Here is a 27,593-nt window from a genome sequence, read left to right as displayed (position 1 = left end):
ATAGTACAGGAAAAGGTTGCCAACTCCGTAGTGAAGAGCAGGTACCAGACCTTAAATACCAGTAGAGAATCTGATCACTGAAAATTAATCAGGCTATTTAGCGCTGGAAGTGTAAACTTGCTCCTTCGCCCCTGCTGCGCTAGCGCTTAACTCCCAGTGGCGACTCTCTCACGCTTCGACAAGGAACGAACAACCCTCGGCAGGAGCGGGTGCGACAGCCCCCACAGAGCCAGGTGCCGGTAGCGGTTCGCTCTCGGCGGGGAGGCGGCAGGTCTCGGCGCCCCGGGGGGGTTCCTGAGGCGGGGAGAGGGCCGGGCCGCCGCGGCGGGGCCGGCCGGCAGACGCGGGCTGGGCCTCGGCGTTGCCGGGGCGGGGGGGGGCCGCCCCGCGCCGACAGAGAGCGGCCGAGGGAGCGCGCGCGGCGTGGGGCGGGTCGTCACCTCAGCAGGGCAAGAGGCCTCTGCCGACATGGGGCACGCTCACCGCAGAGTTAGAGCCGGGGTTTCTGCAAAGAAAGCCCCCGGGATATCCGACGTGTCCACCCAGCTGGAGCTGGTAAGGAAGGAGACTTCACTACAGATGGTAGGTTGCAAAGAGTGTCTGGAGCTTTCTCCTGGGGGAAGGGAAGTACCTGCAAAAGACGTGCACAGGCCGATGATCTGTTGCATCAGGTGGCCGAGTTGCAGGAAACGGTTAAAAAGCTGCGCAGTGTCAGAGGGGCCGAGATGGGGTGGCAGACACCACAGAGGATGAGGCACCTTGGGCCCTGGTGACCCACAAAAGCAGGATGCTACTTCAGTCCCCACCCTCCAGCATTACAACCAAAAAACAGATATGAAGCTTTAACAGTTGTAGACACCCACAAGCAAGGTCTGAAAGGAGAAACTGTAGAGCAGCACGCAGTGGATACCACAAAAGGAAGCGATGGGTGCTCGTAGTGGGTGACTGTTAAAGGGCACTGAGGCACCTCTCTGCCATCCTGACAGGGAATCACAAGAGTCATGCTGCCTTCCAGAGCTGAGGTCCGAGATGTTGCTGAGAATGTGCCACAGCTTGTCCTGGTTTGAGCCCAGAGGGCAACTGAGCACCCCACAGCCGCTTGCTCATCCCTTCCCCCTCAGGAATAGGAAGGAGAAAATGAAGCAAAAGGCTTGGAATCCAGATAAGGACAGGAAGGGATGACTCACCCATTGTGGTCACTGGCAAAAGACAGACTCGTTAGGAGAAGAAAAAGAACAGTTTAATTCAACTACCACCACCACTTAATTTAACAATCAGAGTAGGACCGTGAGAAGCATTACCACATCTTAAAAACACCTTCCCCCCACCCCTCTCTTCTTCCTTGGCTCAGCTTCGATCCCGATTTCTCTACCTCTTCCCCTCTGGCAGCACAGGGGGCAGGGGATGGGGTGTGTGGTCAGTCCCAGAGTCCTTCCTCCTCAGGGGGAAGACTTCTCACATTCTTCCCCCACTCCATTGTGACATGCCTCTCACAGTTGACAGTCTTCCATTAACTTTCTCCTGCATGTGTTCCTCCCACAGGCTGCAGCTCTTCCCAAACTGCTTCAGTGTGAGTCCCTCCCACAGGCTGCAACTCTACCTGAGCTGCCCCTGTGTGGGACCTCTTGCACATTGCAATCCTCCCAGCACCGAACTACAACAGTGGGGCTTTCCCACAGAGTCCCAGCCTTCTTTGACACAGCCACCTGCTCATGTGTGGTGTCCTCCACAGGCTGCAGGTGGGCATCTGCTCCACCATGGCCCTCCACAGGCATCAGGGGCGCAACCTGCCCTCTCACCATGGGCTGCAGGGGAGTTTCTGTACCAGCACACCTTCCCCTCTTCCTCCTCCTTTCTTCCACTGACCTCAGTGCTTGTATAGGTGTCTCCCTCACAACTCCCACTCCTCCTCCCACGTTCCCCTTCTTAAATATGTTATCACAGAGACACAGCCACCATCACTGATTGGCTCAGCCCTGGCCAGAGGTGGGTCCAACTTGGAGCCAGAGGATCTTAGAGAAGTTCTTCACAGGGAGCCAGTGCTGTATCCCCCCCTCCCGCTACCAGAAACCCTGCCACACACAAACCCAGCACACTTGTCTAGAGTACAGACTACTATCCATTGCTACTCCTTCATGTAGGAACATATGACACCGCAAGCCAGAACCTGGACAGAATCAAGGAAGGCTACAAAGCCCTGTGGGTACAAGTGAAAACTATTGGTGCCCAAGTTATCTTTTCTTCCATTTTGCCAGTAAGAGTGTGCAGCCAGAAATAGACATATAATGCAAATCAACTTCTGACTTAATGGCTGGTGCCATCATGATGACTTTGGCTTTTATGGCAATGGGACATTCTTCAATAACTATAGCCTGCTAGGGAGGGATGGGATCCACCTGTCTAGAAGAGGCAAGGGTATCTTTGGCATCAGGCTGACCAACTTGGTGAGACGGGCTTTAAACAGAAGGACTTGGGTGCCAGGGTCCAAAGTGGTAGTGTTCACACCATTGCAACCAACTGGGGAATAAGCCAGGCCAGCCAGAGCAGTGACAGATGTTCCTTAGCTGCTTCCAAGATGTGAACCAGAAGACCAGCCACCTCAAGTATATGTATAGCAATGCATGCAGCCTGGGGAACAAACAGGAGGAAGTGGAGCTCTGCACCCAGTCAGAAAGCTATATCATAGGAATAACTGAAACATAGTGGGACAAGACACATGACTGGAGGATCGGGATGGATGGCCGCAGGCTGTTTCATAAAGACAGGCAGGGAAGAAGGGGTAGAGGAGTTGCACTCTATGTGTGTGGTGCTCAGTTGCCCTCTGGGGTCAAACCACGACTCTATGTTAAGGAGAACCTTGAATGTGAAGTCAAGTATGGTGATTCTGGAAGCCTTATCGAATGCCTCTGAGTCAAGATCAGAGGGGTCATCTTCAAGGGGGATCTTACAGTAGGCATCCGCTACCAACCTCCAAACCAAGATGATAAGGCCAATGAAGCAATATTTGGGTCACTTAAGCAAGCTTCAGGTCAACAGAACCTGATTCCTATGGGTGACTTCAACTGTGTAGACTTTCGTTGGAAGAACAATACAACAACTCACGCATCATCAAGTTTCTGGAATGTGTAGAGGACTGCTTCCTCATAAAAATGTTAGATGTGTCAACCAGGAATGAAGCACTGCTGGGCTTGCTACTCACAAACCAAGAAAACCTGCTTTGTGATGTGTCAGCGATAGCCTTGGTTGCAGTGAACTCAACATTGTGGAGTTGGGGGTCCTGCTGAGCACACTGAAGGTTAGTACTAAGACAAAGGTTTTAGATTTTAGAAGAGCAAACTTCAGCTCCTTCAGACCTCAGCTGGGAGGGGTTCCATGGGAAGATTCCATGCAGGATAAAGGAGCTAGTGAGGGCTGGGAGTTTTTCAAGAACAGTCTCCTGGAAGCACAAAACTAGCTCATCCCCTTTAAAGGGAAGGGAAGTAGGTGGAACAAGAGAGCCCCTTGTCTTAACTACAAGCTTCTGAGTCTGCTCAAAACCACAAGAGAAGCTTACCAGAGATGGAAAAGCAGAAAAATACCTGCTGAGAACTATGAGGACATTGCCAGGTCATGCAGAGATGCAGTTAGAAAAACAGAAGCTCAGCTTGAATTGGAATTGGCCAGAGATGTCAAAAACTACAAGAAAGGGTGCTTAAGGCATGGAAACAGCAAGCAGAAACAGAAGGAAAACATTGGCCCACTGTTAAACAGGAGAGGTGAATGAGTCACCAACAACACTGAAAAAGCAGAGGTTCTTGACACTTTCACTTCTATGATTCTCTGTTCAGAAAAAAAAAAAAAAAAAAAAAAACAGAAGAGAAGCAGAGTAGCTCACAAAAGGTAGGAGTAGTAGGACTCCAGAAACTCTTTCAGATCTATATGTTTGGTGAACTGGTATCATACACTCAGAAAAATATGCCCTGGGAGTAGTGACTACATTCACCATTATAGCAGTCCACAAACCCATCCTGAATCACAGACAAATGGTTTGCTTTTCTAAAATACCTCCTTAATTGGAGACACCCCAGGGAGAACACGAGTACAGAAGAGTTTTTTCTCCCACCAGGTGCTTTTAATTGCAAGTTAATTGATTTCAACTGGATCATCAGAGTTGGGCTGGTGTATTGAGTCAGTCTCTGTTCCCTGCCCTGCCCTACCTCAACGGTGCCAGCCAATTACTGAGCTTTTGGGGCTTTCTGCAGTAGGCTAGTCCTTGTCTAGTTTCATTGAGATGCATGTATATATATTTACCAGAGGTGGATTTTTGCACTTTCTAAGGAGAAATTTCATGCAGATCTTTTTTTTTTTTTTTAAATATACCTACGTGCTCATTTGAACAGCATCAGCAGTGTAAGTTACAGCTGCCTTGAAGTTATACCAAAGCTTCAATCTTCCTAAGAGCATGGATTTCTCTACACAGTCTCAAAAGTATAATCTTTGGAGGTACATTATTATAAGCCTATTTATCATCCAAGCCCAAACCAGGACAGCATATTAGCTGTTTCTTGTGTAGTATTCCTTGTTTATTAGGATTTTTTAAAAACAAGACTTTCCTTTACACAAACCCTGTAGCCATGTAGATGAGCACTCTGATTAAAAAAAAATTAGCTTCCTAATTAATAGTCTTTTAGTGATTCCTCCAATAGCTTAATTAAAATAAACAAGCATCAGAATTTTAACATGATTATTTCTAATAAGATTTTTTTTTTTAATCAGCTCATTTTACTCCTAATATTTCTAACAGAAAGTGGCTTATTTCTCATTAGGCTCTTTCATAGTGCTGAATTGCTCACTTGTCCTGCTAGGGTAATTACAGACATCTGTACAAGTTTAGCACAAAGATTGCAAAGTCCTAAAGGGGATACATTAAGCTGTTTACATAAATTAAATGTAAGCCCACTTTACCTTGGGGAAAATGTTAGTGCTTATTTGTGCAAATAATATTTATGGAAACCAACACCAAATTAATTCAAGTAAACAGCAAATACAGTTAACATTAATTTTCTATTACAGGCCTTTGGCTTAGCTATTTTAACTGTTTCCTGTTTGTATGTAAATCAAGTGTTATTTTCTGGTTGATTTAACATTTAATGTTTTTATTGTAAATCATTCTTACTAAATTAAAATTAAAAACACAGAAGTTTTATTGCTTTCTTTTGCCTTGGCTCCACTGGTTCAAATTTTACTGGGGCTGCTGTAAGACCTGGACACTATCATCAGTATGAACTGCTAGGCTTCAAAGACAAACTGTTTCAAATTATTGGAGATGCTTTAGGAGTGTACTATGGACTAGAGATGCATCAATTGTAGGTTTTAATGAAGATCCCTTAAAGAGATTTGTCTGTGTAAGTCATTACTTAAAATTGCTGTGTCAGGAGGAAAATGGTCATTCGTAACTATTAATCTAGTCCTTTGGGAACATAAACATGGTGTACATGCCAAATAAGTCTCTGATCCTGCACTAAACATAAAAATGAAAGTACCTGTTCAGTTAACTCCATTAAAGCTGCTGATGCTACTCATGTATGTTTTGATAAAGACTTGTGTAAAGGCTAGGATGACAGGGGTCTTTGTTTCTGTCTACATACAGTCTCTGAAAGGGCTGCACCTACCGTGTCATTTCTGGAGCATCGATAGTTGCTTATTGCTCTCCATTTAACATGTGGTGTTTCTACCATTGTTGATGAGCACTGCTACAGAAGTTAGCTAAAGAGAGAAATCACAGAGCAGCTACAGCTACTGAGATTGTGTCCCGGGACACTACTCATCCACAAGAGATGCAAGTGTTTGCAAGAGAAAGGTTTGCTCAGTCAAGCAAACAAAACCAAGTCCTGAGCCAGCAAATAGTCTACTAACCCTGGTAGGCTCACTTCCATGTTTAAAATAGGGCATACATACAAGGTGGATATTTCTACATAGTCTTTTACAAGAGGCTCTGAGAGAAACCTGTATACTCTCAGGGCAAATGTAGACATTTGTCTTAGATTAGAATTTGGTTGAAGGGCAAAGTAAGACCATCTTAATCATTTTAATGCTTACCAGTCATTTCCCTGTCTGGTCATAGGTCCCTAAGCAGCTCAGCCTCAGTGCTCCTCAGCTGTAGCTTGTTTAATTTATTAGGCTATTTTGAGAGTTTCTCTCTAAATCCCCACCCTTCTGCACTCAAGATAAATTGTGGTAACATGGTTTCTCAGGAATAAGTGACTGTGTCCCTACTGTTTGAGAAGTCACCTCTGTAGAGCACCTGTAGGAGACATCTATTTACCCCTCTAGAAGAAAAATCCCACTGAATGGCTGAGCAACAAGAGGAAAAAAGCAACCAGGTAGAGGTTTATTATGCTGATAGCACTTACTCTTCATTTCTTTATATGTTACAGGAGGGTAGGAGGATCAAGAGAAGTCAAAAAGGAGCCTTATGGCCAGCAGTACTGCTTTCCTCCTGACTCACACAGCTGAAACTACCATGAAATGATACTTGTAAAGCAGATAGAAATATTTCTGATGTTAACCTTAATGGGAAGGTCACTGTTACTTCCCTTTCTCTGTGGGAGTTAGGAGTAGCCAGCAGTTGTGAGGAATTTTGCTAATCCATGCAATGCCTTGTTCTCTTATAGAGCATGAAAATGGGACCAGGGCAAGCCACAGAGTACCTGCTATCCAGTAAGCAGTGCCCAAATCACCACAAAAGAGTGTCCAGAAGATCTGTTCAAAAGGTGAATCAGTGCATTCAAGTTGATATGGACTTAGAAGAGGACAACCCCAGTGCAGACCTGAGCCTTTCTCCGACAACGGGCCTTTCTGGGAAGCCACAGCAATCTCTGGAGAATGGGTCACCTTCCCAGCAAGGTGTTTCCTCATGTTCTCAGGGACAGTCTGACACACCAGCACTGCTGCCAGCTCCTCCACCTCTACCCCCTGGGGATAAAGTGCCTCCTGCACACTTTCCTGTGCCTGGTGTAAATGCCCCATCTCTCCCACCTCCCCAGCCATGCAGTAATCCTGAGTGCGATCATCTTGCTTGTGGATATGGGGGACAGCACCAGCCTAAGAAGACACCAACCTTGAAGATGAAGGTGTTTCACTGGCAGAAGCTCCCCTCTGACGTGGCAAGACGTATGTGCTTGTTTGTAACACTGGGCTGATTGCTTCATTTACTTTGCATCCAAACAAAAATGCTAATGTTGGGGAGCTAGACCTTGACTCAGTAAGTCAGGTCACACAGGTGGTCCCACTGCTCACTCGTAATTCTACAAAAAAATAATAATCGTAAATAAACATGGAGAGCCAGACCTTCACCGATAAATGGATGAAAGAGTAGTTTGGAGAAAACACTGAACTGAGGCTCTGTGGCTGCTCAAATTATTTTATCTTAACCTCTGTCTCTGTTGCTTGTTAAAGTGATGTTGTGAATCTGCACTAACTAAGGTTTGCAAAGCACTCTTGTGTTGAGTGGAAAGATCTGTTGAATAGTCGTGCTCTGTGGTTCTTCCTAGTGGACTCCTGGCACATCACTGGTGAGGGTCTTCTCAGCTGAAACTTTTACTTTTTTTTTTTTTTTTTTTTTTTTGTTTGTTTTCTTGCACGGTGAGGAGTCAGCCAAGATCCAAGGCTGAAAACTCTTGTCAGTAGGGCTAGGGAACATGTACCCTCAGGGTAGGACGTAGTCTCCAACTTCATTTCACACTGACCACAGCCACATAGTTTGTGTGGGTTTCCCCCCACACACAAAATAACACTAAGGTCTGTGGTTACTGTGTGGTCTGCCAAAGGAGTTTGCGAGTCCTATTCAACCTTCCGCAAGGAGACTGTGAACATGTTTCCATTTCTGCTGCTGCTTTTAATACTCATTTCACACAGCATAGATCTCATAGTTGTTCTCCACTGTGCTTGTCACCAAGAAAGGTGGACATCAGGGGGTAAGAACTTGCTGCTGTGATAAAATACATAAACACACATGTAAAAAAAACAAAAACAAAAAAAAAAACAAAAAACAAAAAAAAACCAACCTAATTTGAGCCACAGTCTGCTTTCTTAGGCAGAGATACAAATTCAGATTCATCCCCAGTGTTTTCAGAGCTACTGTTGCATTCTCTCCTGGAGAAAAGGAGGTGAGATCATTTGTTAAAGATGCCAGTGTTGTGGACAAGTTCATGTTTTGAAGTGCCATGTGTTATTCAGATGGATCCTGATGATTCTGGCAATAATGCTGGGCTTGGGAGTCCTTATCTCTTGCAAAGAGAGATATTTACCTAATTGGACGCAACATCCCCAGTTTGGGTACCACTGTTCTGCAATGTGTAGCTGGTCAGTAAGAGCAACAAGTATTTGGAGCAGCCCATTAAGTTCATCAGCTGCCTTCAGTTCAGTTAATCGAATGTGGCAGTAGTTTTCCAGGTTTAATTAGCCTTCAAACCTTTGGGATGCTGTCTGTGGGAGCTGCCACTCTTAAATAATTAACATTTGTCCAGGACTAATGAGCATCATATTTCATTCATCCTCTAAAGTGTTTTCCTTTCCACAAGTTGTGCTGCCTTGAAAGTGTTTTTCTACTTCTGTGGTCCATCGTAAAGTGTTACTCTCTTCCAGAAAGCTGCTCCATGTGGGCCGTGACACCAAGCAGCAGCAAGGAGCTGGTAGAGCCTGACTATGAAAGCTTGGAGCTGCTTTTCTCTGTCCCAGCAACAGTACCTAAGGAGAAAATGGGGCCAAAATTAAAGAAAGCAAAAGAGGTACTTTGCTCGCTTTTTGTAGAGCCTGGCAAAATTATTGGAAGTGAAAAGCTTATGCACTCTTTATTGTTGTCAGTCATTTATAATAAGGAGTGGTGAAATATTTTTATATCCATTGCCTAAGTTTACCTAAAAAAAAAGCACAGGAGAGGTTTAGAATTAAACAAGTTGAAGTAACTCTGCTGAGACAGGTCTTCATTGGAGAGAGGGAAGGCATGGGAATTTCAGTATTAATTCTTACAAAATTCTTACAAATTCTAGACAAATCGATTTCCTTCTCTATGCCTTTGCCTCTTTTTCTCTCTAAAATAGATCTAATGTACTGTTGTAAATTGCTCTGAGTTTGATCAATGAAGATTGTTGATAATGTTGTTACCAGAGAAGATTTAGTCTCACTCAACCAACAAACAAAAGCTCTAAAATATCTGTTAAAATAAAGGTAAATGTATTTATAGCTGACTGGTTTTTTTCTTTTCACAGATCACGTTCATAAGTCCAAAGAAAAACTTAATTCTGAGTATATTTCTGAAGCAATTTAAGTGGTAAGACTTGGAGAGTACCGTCTGAATTACTTATTTGATGTGTCTGTGCATTTATTCAGGCATTAAATAAATTTAGCAGAAATACTTTACAACTACTATCTTTTTTTAGCAAGGAGTCAATATTTTATTTTTTTTTCTTTAAACTGATGACATGTGTCAGTCTCTTTCCAGACAATTAATGTCATGTCTCAAACTGATATTAAACCTAAAATGGACCACTGATTCCTAAAGAGTCAATATTCATAAACAACCGCAAAATCATGTAGAAACATATTTTTCTTTCTTATTGTTGACATAAATATCAACTGCTGGCAGTAACCATTAGTGAAGATTCCTGATTGGAAGTTTCAAGTTAATTAATTGATTTTAAAGAGACATCTTATGGGGTACAGGTTCAAAATAGTATATAGTTTTTATGGGCAGTTTTTCTATAAATAGGAAACAGTTTCTATAATTAAACAAGTGGAAATTTACCAAGTCACAGTTCTTACAGGGAGGGAAAAAAAAAAAAAAGAATCTGTAGTAGTTTGGGCAAAATATATTTACTCTTAGATTCCCTGGAACTATCACAGGATGAAGATGGATGTTCTGCTCTCTTCCTGCCCTTTGTGCAATAGCCCATGTTGTGAGGGCTTCAAAAAGAAATTCATCCTAGAAGTTCCTTTGTGTTTAAGAATAAATCAGCATCAGTCAGAGGGATTATTTTAAATCTTATTTTATCCTTTTTCCATTGCAAACTGCTTTTCAGTGGGGAAGAGCTGTGCATAGCCTAATCCAGTTGCTATTTCCTCTCTCTGTGTGATTCCCTGGGCAGTGGTTAAGCTCTCCTGAGAGCAGCTAGTGACCGTGGGACCAGCGCTGAGCCCCGCTTGCACTCATGAGGGATGAGGCTGCCCTGCAGCTGGGTGCTGCCTCTATCAGCACTGGTGGCTGCAGGGAGCCGAGCGCTCCAGAGCCCAAATCAGAGAAGCCTGGACTCATTTCAAAGACATGTCTGCCAAAGTTTCAGGCAAGGATTTTGGGTAAAGCTTCTGGCATCTTTATAAATACTTTTCCACAGGAGGAGAGCCATCGATTTTAGCCTTGGATTTGCTGCAAGCAGTGGAGAAATGCAAAAACTAATCTCTTCTTAGTGACAGTGGACACCCACAGTAAAAGAAGATCCTTCAGGGTTTGTTGTGTAAAGATGAACAAATCATAGAAAACATAACTAAATTATGAGGAATATTGCTTTAGTCTTAAAAAAATATTTTGCTTTTTCATCTCTTCACTGTATTTCTGAGGACTAAGATCCAAAATGTAATGGGAGGCAAGTATAGTAAGAATTACTTCATTTTCTCAGCTAGCACTGTAGGAGTGACTGGGATTTCTTCTGTTTCTCCTGTTACTCCTCCCTATGCCATGGTTCCACAGCACTTCTCTCTTTCCTGCAGCTCCAATGAAGAGATTGTTGCCATGATTCAGGAAGGGGATAGGTCCAAGTTGGATGCTGAGATCCTGAAGCAGCTACTTAAACTGCTGCCTGAAGACCATGAGGTATCTATTAAGTGTGTTATTCTGATGGAGTTCCGTGTGTTTTGTGCTCAGCTTGAAACACTTGCACTGCTAAAGCAAGAAACTGTGACTGGATCCCACATCCTCCTGCGCCACCTCAGTCAATGACCTTCCAAGGCAGGGTGGTGGGAAGCCTGCCCCAGCAACAGTCTGGCTTCTTCACAGAGAGGTTAGGCAACAGCACAGTGGGAGACTCAACACGGAGTCAAGCAGACCAAGTGCTGCTCTCTATTCCCATTATTTGAATTGGATGATGCCCATTAGCATTTGTGGAGTTAGGTGAATAAAGAGACTTTCTGAGCAGCTCACAATGAGGAGAAAGGGAAAGGACCCATCTTTTTAAAGGGATTGCTGGATTTCTATGCACGATAGCTTGCTGAATCTCTGCAAGCTATGCAGATATACTCTGTACAAATGCAGATGACCTTCCAGTCAGGACAAAAGCTATGTTTGCCTTTGCAAACCAGTTCATATGTGGAATTTATTGTTCATCTGCCTCACTTATGTTGCCTGTGCACACAGCAAGTTCAGAAAAGCCAGATTCATGCCTGTAAGAAGCAATAGGAACCAGAAATATTTGTGTGGTTATTTTACTGTTTTATTCCCCACTAGATAAACAGCCTGAAAACTTACAATGAAGAAAAATCAGAACTAGCAAATGCAGATCAGTTTTATCTCCATCTCTTAGCAGTTCCTTGGTAAGCAAAATTTTCCTTGTCTTCAACCCATGAGTGTGGTTCTTATATGATTTGTCCATAAGAATTAAGGCCTGTTTCCTGTGCTAGAGATGTTCCTGATATTCAGTCTTCAGGATAAACCATCTGATTGATATTTGTAGAGCTGGTTTCAGAAACTTTTCCTTTCCAAAGGCCAAAGAGGCTTTCAGACACCTTTGGCAAACTACAGTTAAATTAACCTTGGTATGAGAAAACTCTTGACTGTTGTACAGTGACTGTCTGTATGGCATGAAGTTGCAGACTGAATCCTGCCAGCAGGCTGCTGATTCATTCCACCCCTGGTTTAGAAATTCCAGTCTACCAAAGAGAGCCCACAAACCCATGAGTGAATCACAGCAGTGCCTGTGCTTTTACCACCTCCCTCATTTTTACCAAGTCAGGCGAGGTAACAGCACACAGAGAAATCTTTATGCTGTTAATAAAAACATGGTGATATGTCATAATTCATAGCAGTAGCCCTCCATAAATCTGATCAGTTACCATGCCACAAGCAGAGACACTTTTCTGAAAATGTTGTGGTAAAAATGTGGCTTTTCATTTTCTCAAACTTATAGCTAGGTTTAAAAATACTTCAGAAAATGTTTTCATGGTTCTTCCAAAACATTAATCCATGGTGAGGCATCATGGCATCATTAACAAACATCGCTGCAAAACACATTTTGAATTTCTATTTGGAAAGTTAAAAGGAAAAACAAAAATTCTGGCTAGTGCTGCCCAGAAATTGTAAAAAATTATGGCCTCATTATGTAAGGAAGTCACTCCCAGATGTCAGTGCAACATTGCTTTCTGAAAGAGGAGATGATAATTGTTTCTAGGACATCTTTGGAAATATCTGTTTGATTTATTTATAACCCACTTCTTGTGTCAGAGCATTAAAGAGAACATAACAATGCTGGTACTGCGCTTTGCCTAAAATGGGTGTTTCTCTCACTGAACACAAATCAATTAATCAGGCCTGTGGGTTTTGTTTTTGTGGTGTTTATTGGGTTTTTTTCCACTGATCTCTTTTAGTTATGAGCTGCGGATTGAATGTATGCTGATTTGTGAGGAAACAAAAAATCTGCTGGAGTGTCTGTGGCCAAAAGCACAATCCATCAAGACAGCTTGTGAAAGTAAGTACATCAGTGTTGTGCCTATGCCCAGGCTCAGTCATAGGAAGCCCTTCTTCTACTTGAATAGTATCAGCGGTAACATATGCTATAATCTAATAAAAAATAACCTTTTAATTGCTGAATATATAGTGAATGTCAAAATGATTCTGCAGATTCCTGATTCTAGAATTCAATCTGCAGAATTGCAATTTGTGCTGTTCTGCTCTGATGTGGAGCTTCTGTTGACATGAATAACACAAACCTCTCTTTTATCGGCGGTTCTGCAGAGAAGGAGGAAATTTCCCTTATGTCAATGCCAGATTATATTTGAATATATGTTAAATTTTTGTGTGCAGTGGAGATTTTTGTCCATAACAATGAATCGGTTTCCAGTTTTGCCTCATGCGTACTGGTTGCAGTCCAGCTTAGCTCAGCAGTGGAGAAGGTTACAGTGATGTACCAGAATCTGGCTTGGATCCCAAAACAGATGTCCCAGATGATGTTTACCACTGTTTCAGGAACCCTCTCCATACAAAATTAGCCTTGGTTTTAGTTTAAGTTGGCTCTTTCTTTAAGTTGCTCTTGGCTTCTAGCTCCAGTTCAATAGTTTTAGAGAGTTGTTGACCTCCTGTTGAACAGTTAAACTGAAAAACTTTTGTTTATCTTTGCACATAGAATTTGGCTATACCTGGCTGTCTGATGTCAGTACTCTAGTTACTCTTCACTGTGTTGCAATCAACAGCTCTCTGCAGTCCACCCTGTCATCTCCATCCCACTGCATGGGTCAGTGTTTCTGTTCTAGTTCTGTCAAGTTTATTCTTACCCCAGATTCTCCTGCTAAAACACACAGCTTCTGGGTATCACTCTCGGTAACAATGATAACAAGGCAAAAAGCCCTTTTCTTAATCTAGAGTAATTATGTGCTGGAAATGGGGGCTATAGACCTTCACAAGTTTATACACTCTCATATGCTGTTCTCCCTCAGAAGTAGCTTCAGGGATGACACATCTATACTCCAAACTTGATGGGAAAACTAGTTTTCTATCTATTTGTAGCGAAGAGACCACAATAGAAACTTACTCATTCCACTTCCATTCAGCTGATTTATTTCTGTACAGGTATATTTCCAATTCCATAACAATGGCTTGACATAATCTTCGATGAGAATTTTGTTACCCCCACTGCCAAACCTAAAGAAAATCCTATTTCAGATCATTTAATTTAATTTACTGAAAATGTCTCCCTCTTTATTCTTCAGCACTTCTTACCAGTCACCGACTGCCAGTGTTCTGCCAATTGGTTCTTAAAGCTGGAAATTTTCTGAACTATGTAAGTAAACTGATTTCTTTAATTGCTATTGCTTTAATTGCACCCTCAGCAAGTTTGCCGATGACCCCGAGCTGTGTGGTGTGGTTGACACTCTGGAGGGCAGGGATGCCATCCAGAGGGACCTTGACAGGTTGGAGAGGTGGGCCTGGGCAAACCTCATAAAGTTCAACAAGGCCAAGTGCAAGGTTCTGCACATGGATCAAGGCAATCCCATGTGCAAATCCAGGCTGGGTGATGAGTGGATTGAGAGCAGCCCTGAGGAGAAGGACTTGGGGGTGTTGATGGATGGAAAGCTGATTGTGATCCAGCAATGTGCACTCGCAGCCCAGAAAGCCAACCTTGTCCTGGGCTGCATCAAGAGAAGGGTGGCCAGCAGGTCTAGGGAAGGGATTCTCCCCCCCTACTCTGCTCTCATGAGACCCCACCTGCAGTGCTGGGTCCAGCTCTGGGGCCCCCAGTATAAGAAGGACATGGACCTGCTCCAGAGGAGGCCACAAAGATGATCAGGGGGCTGGAGAGCCTCCCCTATGAGGCCAGGCTGAGAGAGTTGGGGCTGTTCAGCCTGGAGCAGAGAAGGCTCCGGGGAGACCTTACAGCCACCTTCCAGTGCTTAAAGGGGGCCACAGGAAAGATGGGGAGGGACTCTTTATCAGGGAGTGTAGTGATAGGATGAAAGGTAACGGTTTTTAACTGAAAGAGGGTAGATTTAGTTTAGATTATGGAAGATATTTTTTATTATGAGCGTGGTGAGGCCAGGTTGGACAGGGCTTTGAGCAACCTGATGTAGTGGAAAGTGTCCCTGCCTGTGGCAGGGGGGTTGGAACTGGATGATATTTAAGGTCTTTTCAGACCCCAACCACTCTCTGATTCTATATTTCTAAAAATAACAGAAAATACAAATGCAAGACTTGGAAACTGAAGGAATGAACACTTTCTATATCTTCTAGGGCCATCACACTGGAAATGCTGGAGGTTTTAAAATTAGTACCTTGCTCAGACTAGCAGAAACAAAAGGAAACCAAAGCCACATTACTCTGCTTCATCATATTTTGGAGGTACAGCAAAACTGTAAAATTATTCCTGAGTGCATTATTCTCAAATATACATTCCTCAGAAACTAAGGGGCTTTGACTCAGTAGCACTCCACCGTAGGCATCTGGAGGGTAAGACTCTGTGCCTGAAATACAATGAAAACTTTTCACTGCTCTCTGTGCAGATGAGATCAAATCCATATGCAGTAATGTTTAGAGAGTTAACACTAAGTGTCCTTTCTCAAGTTTGCTTAACATATCTGCTTGCTGTTTTCTTTCTCTTCTCCAACTGCTCTCTTTTGTTGACATGTCTCTCAAAGGCATCTGTCAAATTAAATTAGTGGTATGAAGACAAAATCTCAGGTCAGTTTGTGCACTGTGGAGGCACATGGGATGTAAGCCTGAGCAGTTATAAGAGCCTTTTACTTTCTTTTTAGCTCCCTATGGGTGCCACATGAGAAAAAACATGAATGAGACTAAATTTACCTCTACGCTTATAAGAATGAAAACTGAAGTGTTAATTTTTCAGTCCTGATGTTTTCCAGCTAGCAAACTTTCATACTCTTTGACTGACCGTGCAAGGTAACCATTTTTCATTTCAATTTTAGGAGGTTGAAAAAAACCACACAGATCTGCTGCAGCTTCCCAGAGATCTTGACTTTGTTTCCAAGGCAGCAGGGTAGGACATTATTTGTTTTTGTCATGTATGAATTGCCAACCTCTTTAAAGCCAACAAGGAGCTGAGTCATTTTATGGTGGTGTAATAAGGTCACAGGACTTCTTTACTGTGGGAGAGAGAGGTTCCCTTCTAACACCAAACAGTGTTGAGATTTATAAATCAACCCAGTTGAGACTCTTTATGTGGAGCTCAGTGTGATTTTTCTTTCAGACAAGCCAGTACTACCTCAGAAGTAAAACTGTGTAAATATTGAACTCCCTTATTTTCAAGGACCAGATTTTTTTTCCACATATTGCTATAGAAATATATCTTCCCTGAAATTTCTCAGTCGTATGCATATGCAAGCCCATCAGGACGTACATGCACAGAGCTGGTGTTAGGAGGGAATGACTGGGGAGATTTACTGGCAATTGGGGGACCTCAGGAGTCCCTGAGTTGAGTATCAATGCAAGCTTCTAATATATGTGGGTAGAAAGGGAAGATCTGTTTCTGCAGACTTTCCCCCATGTGCCTGAAAGCCTCATGAGTCCAATGCCAGTGCTTTCTGTTTAGCTCGGAAGAGTCACATAGATGTTAAATTACACTAATCAGAATCCAAGCCTATAGCACCAGGATTACCATTTTTTAATCCTGTTATGAATTCATGGGAACCTTGAGGTGTTTTACATTTTCTTGTAACTTGAAGCAAGGGTATAACTTAAATCTGGAGAGGGATTGACATTTGTTAAATAGCTGCTAGATAGTTTTTAAAAGTATTTTTATCAAGTAATGCAACATAAAATATTATGGCTTTTGTGAGTTATCTGTGCAGAATTTAAACTGGAGGTTGTTTTGAAACATTCATTTTTTTGGGTTGTGTCATACTAGAAATACTTTCGTTACCTGAAACTAAATCTTGCTGGTCACTGATATAAATGTGCTCTTTTTTATAAAGTAATTGTCATCTAGTTTAGTCAAACTCTCAAATTAACAAAATTTATTTGCTAATCCACCTGTAGAGAACTGTTTACAGTGCAGATCCTGCAAGGGACTCCTCTAGTGCTGCTCACATCTGGATGCACAATGAAACACCACATCAGGTTTTGCTGATTCAGTGTTTTTTGTCTGGCACAAAGAGTAGGTCAGAACCACAGAAGATGTTGGTTCAGGAGTGTAACATGTTTGGGTCTCCATGTAAGCTAAATGAACTCTGAGAAGTGATACAATTTTGGACTAAGAGTGCAGGGAGAAAAGGCAAGGAGGGAAAAGAACCAGCTAAGTAAAGACAGTATTGGCAGAAGGGACATAAGCATGTATTGCCTATGAATAAAAATAGGCTGGAAATTTTGGAGGAGTTTTTTGAATGCTAGAATGGTCAGGTTCTTCCACAGTCTGTCTGGGGAGGTAGTGAGGGCAAAAGCACAGATTCTTTTTTAGATGAGGGTTTGAGCACATAAAGTAGCATTTATATAGAGGAGAACTACCTGCAAAAGCAGGGTCTGGGTTGGACAATTAATTCTACATTCATTTGCATTATTATAACATTCTTTTATATTCTTTATATTCTTTAATATTATAATAATCTTTTAACTTAATGAAAACAAAGTACTTACCCCTTCAATGTACTGTTCCTTTTGTGGACCTTTCAGAATCCACTTTAACGATATGCAGGCTGAGACAGGTGCCAATTTGAAGACGCTGTTGGAAATAGAGAAGCGTTTATTTTTGTCGACAGACAGTTTAAGAATGAAGCATGCAAAATTTGTTCAAGTAGGTAATTTGGGTGTAGCACACTTCCCATCCCTCCTAAACATTTTAAAACTCTTCTCAAAGGCACTGTAATTCAGGTTGCAACTGGGCATAGAGCTCTATGGGAAAGGGGTCATAAGTACACTCCCCCTTGCACCATGGTCGAAGGGGCATTCCAAATTTCCCTCTGCTTCTGTAATGTGGTATTGTGATAAGGGAACAGCTGAGGACAAGTCAGATTTGTGTGTGGGCAAAAGAAAGGAAGACCCTAAAAATGAAATGTAGGACGCAACTATAAATGCATACAGTGCAGTACAGAATCATGTTTTGTCTTGCTGTTCTGTGGGGAAAAAAAAGTTAACAGATTTGCAATATGGATGCTTTTTTTTTTTTTTTTTTTGCACATATTTCCAAACGTCCTACCCTCCCTTGATCAGTCATCCCAGGTTTTGCCGAATTTCCACATGGCTGGATGATGAAAGTGGCAGCGTACAATGAGCTGCTTTGGGCCAGGTGAAACCAGGGGAAATGCACATGGTTCAGTTAAGAAGAAAATATCACACATGATGAACCAATCTTAATTGTCAGTTTTTTAAAATCTGACTGCTCTGTGTTAACTGGCTTGAGTCTTCTGGGCAGCTAAGAATATGCTGCTACTTACTATGCATAAATTGTGTTGCAAACTGTGTCTCAGGACAGTCTCAGTGCTTCGAGGGACCTGCAGGAGGAGTTTGCCACCATTGAAAAGAAAAAGGAAGAACTTGCTGATTACCTTTGTGAAGACCGAAAAAATTTTTCTTTGGAAGATATATTTAGCACAATGAAAACCTTCAGAGAGCTCTTCCTCAAGGCCTTACAGGTGGTTTGCATTTGTGACTGTTTAAAGTACATTAAGAACTTTTTATTTTTTTTTAAGCAAGCAAGAATTTCTTTTTTCTTCTACTCCAAGATGGGCTACCTAAACCCTGGCTGTGGAAGTAAATGAAAGTAACTTTATTTTCTTGCAACCTGCAGCAAGAAATGCTCATGTGGGCAAATATAAAATGTGATTTTTTTTTTTTTTGTGTGCTGTGGAGAGCTAAGAACCCTCCAAGTTGTTGTTCCCACTGTAAAACTATTAATCAGGCCTCAGTGCAATAGGAGCTTAGTGGCATGTGAAAGAATGAGCAACCAGACCTGATTTATAGGCTTTGCCAATAGGCAAAAGGTAAATTTGCCAATAGGCAAAGCCTAATTGAAAAATATGTTTACATGTAGGTATTTCATTGTACTAGTTAGTTCAAAACAGTATGGCTTTTGTCCTCTACAAAACTACAAATCTCCCAGGAGATCATATTTGGCACTTTATTAATTTATAAGACTTTACTCCTTGCAATTAGGAGTAAGAAAACAGCAACTTCATCATAAAAGTTGTGTAGGTCTCCTAACAATTAGTAAGCCTCCAGTAAACCTCCATTTTGCATCCGCTACTACATACTTCATGCCTGAACTAATGTACTTCCTCTAGGGTTTTCTTAGTGTCAGATAATAGTGGCTTCACATTTATAAATTTTAACAGCCGGAGTCACCCACTCCTGTGCTGACTCCAGGAGAGCCCCAGGCTGGATTTGCCCTTCTATAGGGGGAATCGTCCACATTGCAAGAAGCATTGCAAGCATACAGACAGCTGTGCTGGGCAGTGTCGAGGCAAGAGAGGCTGAAGGAGTGTGTTATGAGCTTCTGAGGAAGTGTTGGAAGATGAAAGATGAAAAATATATCCTGTAATGTTCCCACTGCCTCCTTTTCTTGTGAGGCACTGGGCTTCAATTTTGCAAGCAATACAACTACCCAGGCTCTGAAACTATGAGACAGCGCCACAGACAGTCTGGAAAATAAACCCTACAAACCACAGATCCTTTGGCAATGCACTTGATCCTTAGAGTTCCTAAAACTTCAGGTAGGAAGGAAAGAATCAAGAGAGTCAAGAACCTCATGGCTCAGCATCTGTGGAGAGCTATACTGGAAAACTGCTGTGAAGGCTAAGTCCAGCAACTGCAGTTCTTTTAAGAAACAGTTCCAGAAAAGGTTATGTAGCATCCTAGTACTGCTGCAGAAGATTTAAACTACTTTTTTGGGTGCTGCTTATTCGCAGCCAGGTTGGAGCAACTAGAAAGAACCTTCTTTTTATCTACCCAACATGTAAACTCCCTTTCACCCTATTTTTGGTTGCATTTCTCAGTAGCACCTCGCCTCAAAGGCACCACAGCTGTTAGGCCCATTGTATGCATCTCTGTTACCTCCACTGCAGACCTGTAATGTAATCTCTCCTTTCTTGCCTTGCTTTCTCCCTTTCACTGTAGTAAAGATACTGCCTGTGCTTGAAACAGCAACATGCTGAGAAGTTGAAGGTTTTAATTTTTAAAGTATCTTTTTGTCCTGTGATTTTGATTTTTACACTAGAATCGGTCACATGCATCATCTCTTTCCAGTGCCATTTGACATAAGCTTTAAGGCCAAGGTGTAACTTCTATGTTGAGATGAGTCTTCTGTGTAAATCAGGTCTCTTAGCACTACCAAAATTGTTAGTGCTATCTTTCCATTCTCACATCAAATAAGAAGGGAAATAATTTTAATAAATAGTGATCCTTCATGGCTCCTAAGCTTACCTAGAGAGATTTTGGTTTTGTTACTTCTTTGTTTAAACAAAATCCTTCTCCATTCCCTGAGGGTTCTTTCTGTTCTTATCCTTCAGGTAACAAAAACTGAGCTACACAAATTAAATTACTATAATAAGAATCTGCCCTCTTCCTCTACTTGAAGAGGTGGGAAAAAAAAAAAAAAGCTTTCCAAATGATCCCCAGAACTGACACAGTGAAAAGGAGCTGGTTTGTCACCCAGGGCTGATGACTGTTTCACCAACTCTCAAAAAATAAAAGGAGCAGATGGCAGGAGGAAGGAGACAGGAAGAAAATAGCTTCCCAGCTCACAGATTAAAAAACCACAAAAAAACAAAAAAACAAAAAACAAAACGGAATTGGAGATACACTGAGAACCCAGTTGTAAAATTGCAGGGAAAAAAAACACTGTATGATTATAGGGGATTGGGAGAAACATTTGATTTCCCTTAGTACTTGCAGCTGTTCAAAGAGGGGAGCACCCAACAAAAAGGCTGTCTAATCTCAGAAAAAGGAGGAAATATGTTAAACAAAATCTGCTCTAGGACGTGCTCAGTTGATGACAGAGGTTATACAGACAGCTCTGCGCAGGGATAGTGCGCTGAGTGCTCCCCTCGAATAACCAAGCTGGAGCAGCTGCTCCTCACTAGGGTGCGTATCGTGTTGGAACAGGATGTGCTTTAGGTAGTGTAGGAATAAACAGTTGTCATGGAGCATCTTTTAATGCAAAGATCAAGCAAGTATCTAAAGTCCCACAATTGCAAATCCAAAGTGACACCCTTCTTTCATATAATCTCATCCATACAGCTGCCTTCACTAATCCAGTAGATGGAGAAGGGATTGTGACTATTCATTCCTCTACTTTGCTACCACTTTACCTGTTGGGCTTTCTTATGTTGAAGAAACTCTGTTAACAGTGTGTTTGCATTGAATTGTTAAATTGTGGGGGTTTTTTACTTTCTCTGAACAACAGAGTTCAGCTTTGCTCAATCCATAAATTCATTCCCAATGTGTTTCACTTTGTTCTCGGTACTGCGTGTGTGCTGTTCAAGTAGCAGGACAATGTTTCCCTGAATTCACCCCCTTTATTTCTTGTGGCATGTTACATGAGACATTCTTCCAGGGCCCACAGCTCTGCAAGTCTCTCAACAGCCATAATATCTCAGCGACATTATGTTAAGACACAGAAGGAATTTATCAGGCAAGCACCTAGGAAGGTATACAGTGATGAAGGGCTTTTAGCCCCTCCATAAGACTTTACCACCTGTACCTCGTTTTTCAGCAGCACCCTCCATTCAGGGCAAATACAGCCTTTTCTTTCTTTGTCAAGAGTACACCATTTTTCTCTCCTTTTCTAGGCATTCAGTGAAGGCCCCCATAACCTTGAGTCTGTAGTGCTCCTATATTTCAGAGAGACTAACTCTATTAATATTCACAAGTTTTCTTTATTTGTCTGGGAATTTCTTTGGACCAAAGGATCCTAGGCTTTTAATTTCTATAAATGTTCTGAGAAACTTGTGCATGTTTCCTGGGATATCTTCATCCCATTTTATGGAAGTAGTGGCAGATGACCCATAGCAATCAGCCAAATAATCTATCACTATAATGGGAAAATGTCTTTTCTGCTGCCAGACTCTCTGCAGAGTAGACCAGACATGTCTTATCAAGAATCCTAAGTGCACCAAATCATCAACATCTTCCTGGACATTATTACATTTTGTAATATGACACAGCAGCACCCTCCTCTTAGCATCACAGATCTCTATGACAGCAAGCCAAATAACTACGGATCTACCTACAGCACGTAGATTAGCTACTGACTGGTTGCAACCCAAAGCAGGCAAGCTTCCAGGCAAGCTTCTGATGATTGCTGCTCTGGAAGAAGGACTGCATAAGCTTTTAAGAAAATGGCTTTTGTCATCTTGATGTTCTGCTACAGTTATCCCACTTGTTCACAACTACCCTTTCCTACGATTGTGCTGCTTATCAAAACCCATTAATACACTTCCACTGAGTAATGGTCTTCCTTTACTAGGAGTAATCGTTTAATTTCTTTCTCGTCCTCCATGGATCTTATCATCCCAGTACCAGCAGCTCTGTGGAAACCAGAGTCCTGCCTGTCTGTGTAAATCCCAACAGGATTTGTGCCATCCTGGCAGTTGTATGGCTGGTACCAACAGACATCCAGCTTGGACTCTGCCACTGAACACTAGTGCAGAAATACAGCTGGAAAATTTAACGAGGGCCTGAAGAGAAACTGTGAGTTGCAGTTTAACACAGTTGAAGAGTTCCTGAAATTTCTGGTAGAAGTCCCTGAATACAAACAATATAAAATCAAGGTTGCGATGAGATAAACTTCTAGAATGCTAATTAAGTTAAACTAATGTTTTGTTTTGTGGACAGAGGGACAAATTAAGAAGAATGCATTTCAGTCCATAGTCAAACATTGCAGTTAAAGCTAATGAAATGGTTTGCTGGTAACATCATCACATGGAGAAGGCCAAAGGGATTGACCAGGAAGCTCTGTTCTGCCATTTACCCCCAACCCCCGCGCAGCGGAATTATAAGTGTGCACAGGGCATATTCAGAATAGCTGTTCATTGCAAACTGAGAGTGTCTTAAGCAGCTTTTCCTTCAGTAACTGTTCTTATTTTTTTTTTTTATTTGTTGTTCTGTCTGAATGCAGGAAAACCAAGACAGGAAGGAGCAAGCTGCAAAGGCTGAAAAAAGGAAGAAACAGCTTAAAGGAGAAGATGCAAAGAGGCTAAAGCGACAGGATGAAAACAGCAATAAATTTAACAAAAACTAATTCTGGTTTTATCAGTCTTTTGTTAATTAGGAGGAAATCATCTGTTTAGCTGTGTCTGATCTAATACAGTGTGATTTAGCCATGGATGATATAGCTGTCAAGCAGATAGTATAGCAAGACATCAATTTTCAAGTGCACATGAATGCTTGGAAGAAATCATGATAGGGATGTTAGAAAAAATATCACTCCCAATGAAAAGTTACTACCATTTTGCTTAGAAGTGGATGATATCCTGCTATTGCTCTGACTAGTTGTTGGAAGATGTTTAGGGTTATAGAAAGTCCCACATACTTGAACTTCATTCAGGCTGCACTGTGTCACTGTGGTAGGTAAGTTTTGCCACGTGTTACTGTTACCAAAACATTTGCTTCTTTCTGATTAAAGGTCTCATTCCTTAAAGCCATTATGTACGTGCTTAAAGGAGCATCTGTGCTTTGCTGAAGAACGGCCGACTGACATAAATGCAGAAAAGTATTTGCTCTGCTGGGCCTACCTGGGTGTGAAGCACTTCTAGTGTTAACATTGGCATTTGTATATTTTTAAATTTCATTTTGGAAAATTCTTAACACACACTTTTCTTGAAGATTTCTGCCAATAACATTTGGTTATGATTCTTGGTCCTTCAGAGAGCCGCTGCAAAAATGGCATTAGTAAATCAGAGTGGCGTTGTTGTAAATATTACACTAGATGCTCACTCCTTGGAAAACTGTGGTTTTCCCTGTCTCTGCTGTCTAAATAAATGGCCTTCTTTTAGCTTCTCTTTCACAGGTACTCCTCTTTAGGTATATATTTTAAGAATATATAATATTAACTGAAAACTGACCAAAACAGAGTCTTCAATATTGTCTTGATGAGCTGTACTGCAAATATGTTTTACATACTTTGCAATCATAACATGCTTAATGTAAAGCTGCAGATTAAAACAATAAAACTTTTTGCTGTAAGTACTGAAAAGTAATTTAGTATATGGTAAAATAAAATTATAAAGTGAGATTCAGCAGCTGCAGGGATTAAAGGTGTGCTTCAACCCTGTGAAAAGAAGGAGCACCAGATCAGTAGAACCTTCTGCACTTTTAACATGCAGTTTAGATGGAATTGTCGTTATTTTTGGTTCTTTGTGAGAAGGTGGATTTAATTCTTAGGGTATAAACTTAAACAAGAGAGAGCATTTAGACTCTGAATTATTTTTCAGTACTAACTCTGCATAGCTCTGGTGACCATGAGAATCAGGCAGTTTTTTAATCTGTTTTAATCTCCATCAGGATATGGTGACATAAATAATAGAGTATCGGATCAGGCCTGGCAGGATGTTGGAGCTCATCTTAACATTCTTCAGTCTGTGTAAAAACTGTTTGGGGTTTTTTGCCGTATAATTAGCGAGTTAAGTAATTATTTTCTGTATTTAATTTCTGGATGAGGGAATGAAAAGACAGTAAATCTGGTGAAACCCTATTAGCATGTGCTTACAGGATTATCAGGGCCTGGTGCCACAGAGAATTAAGTACACCTTTAACTTCTGAGGTGTCTTGCTTGAAGCCAGCAATATGCAGCACACGGGGTAATCCTGTGCACAAAACTTTAAGGCCCCCATCCTACAGTCTTTGAATCTCTGACCTTAACTCCAGTCACATGCTCTGCCAGTGTCAATATCTGGTTTATCCAGTTGTCTGAGGATCATTTCTCTGCAGTTGACAGATCTGCCACAGAGAGCACGCAGCAGCAAAGTCTCTTTTAGGGCAGGCAAGAATCTCACTTTCCTGAGTTCAAAGAGAAGAGGAGAAGGCAGAAGCACCCATCCCTGATGTATTATTAACGGATTACAAGGGAGGGCTTGGAGCTACTGAAAACTGCTGAGGACCAAGCTGAGTCAGAGGCTGTTACCAAAATTCAAATGTATGACATGATGAAGACAACAGAGCAATATCCTACTTGATTCTATGTAGTAAAAACAGCTTTTCTGTGAATAAAATTTAAGGCAGGATTTCCAAAATAATTTGGTGACAGGCTCCTGTTGATTCCAGGGACTTGGACAGCTAAGGTTTTTTTTTAACTCCTCTGGACATGTTTACATATGTATTTACATTAAGGTGTTTTTTTTTCCATGCTTGATAATGAATTAAGCAACTATTCCGCTTTATTTGCTTCAGCTTCTCTTGCAGCAGCTTCTGTTACTGAGCATTTAAATTCTTCAGGAGAATTGTATCAGATACTTGCAAAGACCAATTCTGTATGTTATTTCAAGAGAAATAACATATACAGGTTTCTTTAGCTAACCAAGTGGAAAAATGAGCTGCCTCTGATGCAAATTTGGGGATACAGCTAATGACCAGAGTAAGCAACAGAACAAAACCACTTAAGAACAAAAAGTGAAAATGTGCAGTTAATTATCTGGTGAGAATTGATGTCTGTAGATCTAATACTGTAATGACAGCAGAAAATTAAATGCTATTAAAAGATGAAGAGCAAGTTAATTTTGATGAACAGTACAGGAGTTCCACAACATAACTACCATCATTACACATGGAAACTAACTGCAAAAGCAGATCTCCAGACCAATTTCTTATGTTGATATATCCAGCATCAAATACAAGAGCTTTTCTCTGGTAAAATTCTTATTGTCTCTACTTACACCAGACTTAGGCATGTGGCTGTAAGTAACAAACTGATATATGATAAAATGTCATCAGCATAAATTGGTCTTGCAATAGTAAAATAATGAAGTCTTCAAGAGCTGGGGAAATAAGCAAATGTTCTGCTGCTAAAAGCTTACTGTTTACTGGGTTACTGTTGTATTGCTTGGATTTGCTTTTCTAAAGCATGTAATAATGGTTTTAAAACTGTGTATAAAGAACAAGTCCAACTTTCAATTAAGAGTTTACTTACAACAGCATTGTACTCTAGTATATATTTGTAATCCAGGATGTATTTCACTCTTGTATATGTTCATTTTAGTAAAAAAAGCCAAAGAAATGTACCTGAATCTGTGAAGATTATTAGTTGTGGTTTTAAATTGTGTACTGGCAAATAAGATCCCGAGCAACTGCTTTTCCTGTGCTGATTGTGGATAGTCTTGTAGTATTTTTATTTATTTTTAAGCATAACTGCAAGGATAGACGATCTGGATCTTAATCTCCTAAATAAGATGGTGAAAAAATGAGAAAAAGCTTCTTAATTGCATCTGGCAATATAAAACTGTTAAGCAGTTAAATTAATTCCACATGAATTCTAGAAAACTGCAAAGATTATGGTTTTTTAAAAAAGCCTGACCCTGCATGCCGGAGTTCAGTGAGTTTGCCACAGTTCTTTTACTGGGAGCCTGGCAGACTTCAGTGAGGCATAAAGGAGCATAACCATATTGCAATGCTCCTTTAATCTCTTTTTTGAAATATAGTGCCCTGCAGAATCTCCAGCTCATATTGGCTGGAGAGGTGACTCGAACTGAGCTAATTTCATTAAGATGTGTTTTTAAATCTTCCCATAGGTTTTACACAATGTTATTTCTGTGCATATTATTTACTGAACCAGCTGAAATAACATGAAGAAGTCTCCGGTTTTGGTATCAGCTTGATTATTTGTTAGGCAGAGAAAAATGCCACGTATTAGAGGAGTCACCCCAGGATACCAGAGACTGAAGTTCCTGTTCGTGTCTCTAGTCAGGGGAAGAACACAGATTTGAGCCAGTCAGTGTCTGTCACATCACAGCTGAGACCCTTAACTCCTCAGCCAGTCTGTGGTGATAGTCCAGATACAGTGTGAGGGGGCATTTCCTCCGGTTTATACATTTGCTGTTCATGAAGCAGGGACCTGGTAGCAAAGCAGAATACCCGGTGTGAGACCCCTCTCATAGCTTGACACAACAAGCTGGAACTGTGGGATAAAGCGCCCGTGCCCACCCACAGGCCTGTAGGGGATTACAGAATTGAGGGGCAGCTGAGCAGCTTTTTAGGTGTTGCTTAAGTGTTCAACCTGGGCATCTAAGCAGATGGAGATGAACTTTTTGAGGGTTTGGGCCAAAGTCTTCAGAAAAGACCTACAGCACTGGCACTTACACAGTTGGAAAAGCTGGTCTAACTCAGAGCCGTAAATGCTGAATAATTTTTGCCAAATCTCTTCTCAAAAAATACCCAAGGACAAAGGAATCCTGCAGCCTGAACAAGCTGCTGTTGTGCCAAGATGGTGCCAAAATGCCGCTGTGCTAAAATGCCATCCTTAGGAGTAGTGTTGGAGCAAACCTGGTCCTACTCACCGCTTAATAAAGCTTTATATGCCCTCAAGTTTGTCCATGTTTATCAGGTAAGTTGGTTTAACCTAAGAAACAATGCAAACTCTTTTCATTTCATACTATCCACCACAGAGAAAACAGTAGCACTCTGTTTTAATTTGCCGCAGCCTTTTACATATCTGGAGGACGTTATCACCTCTCCTCTAGTCTTTTTCTCCCTAGACTAAACAACCTTAACCCCATTCAGTTTTTCGTTCTGGAGCTTTGCTAGTTTTTTCATCCCAGGGTTTTCCCAATTTATGTTCATGCACTTATGGCACTTTTCTTCAACTGGATCTCATCTTCCTCACAGTGCAGTGCTAGACCTACAGCTGGGGGGTTCAGCAGTGTGGAGGAGAGTGAAAGGACATCTTCCTGCATTTTACAGGTGGTTCTGCCAGCTCAGCATG

The 27,593-nt window shown here is 41.6% G+C and overlaps 1 protein-coding gene across 1 annotated transcript; it reads left to right on the top strand.

The window, feature by feature from the left end:
• Positions 1–468: 468 nt before the first annotated feature.
• On the top strand, positions 469–22,922 carry LOC122154004 (inverted formin-2-like). The gene is made up of 13 exons (XM_042799007.1): positions 469–555; positions 6,654–7,152; positions 8,626–8,768; positions 9,249–9,310; positions 10,744–10,846; positions 11,477–11,562; positions 12,613–12,713; positions 13,951–14,021; positions 14,969–15,076; positions 15,661–15,731; positions 17,360–17,480; positions 18,154–18,318; positions 22,800–22,922. The coding sequence occupies exons 1-13, from the start codon at positions 469–471 to the stop codon at positions 22,920–22,922; spliced, it is 1,740 nt and encodes a 579-aa protein (XP_042654941.1).
• Positions 22,923–27,593: the final 4,671 nt, after the last annotated feature.

This window comes from Tyto alba, unplaced genomic scaffold (assembly GCF_018691265.1).
Source record: "Tyto alba isolate M040663 unplaced genomic scaffold, T.alba_DEE_v4.0 Super-Scaffold_29, whole genome shotgun sequence".
Taxonomy (NCBI): Eukaryota; Metazoa; Chordata; class Aves; order Strigiformes; family Tytonidae; genus Tyto; species Tyto alba.
This window is presented reverse-complemented; position numbering and strand designations above follow the sequence as displayed.

Excerpts from the sequence above, each read along its gene's own strand:
- LOC122154004 (XM_042799007.1), top strand. The coding sequence starts at position 469 with ATGGGGCACGCTCACCGCAGAGTTAGAGCCGGGGTTTCTGCAAAGAAA. Across the intron at positions 11,563-12,612 it reads CATCTCTTAGCAGTTCCTTG|TTATGAGCTGCGGATTGAAT; the intron begins GTAAGCAAAATT and ends GATCTCTTTTAG. Across the intron at positions 15,732-17,359 it reads TTTGTTTCCAAGGCAGCAGG|AATCCACTTTAACGATATGC; the intron begins GTAGGACATTAT and ends TGGACCTTTCAG.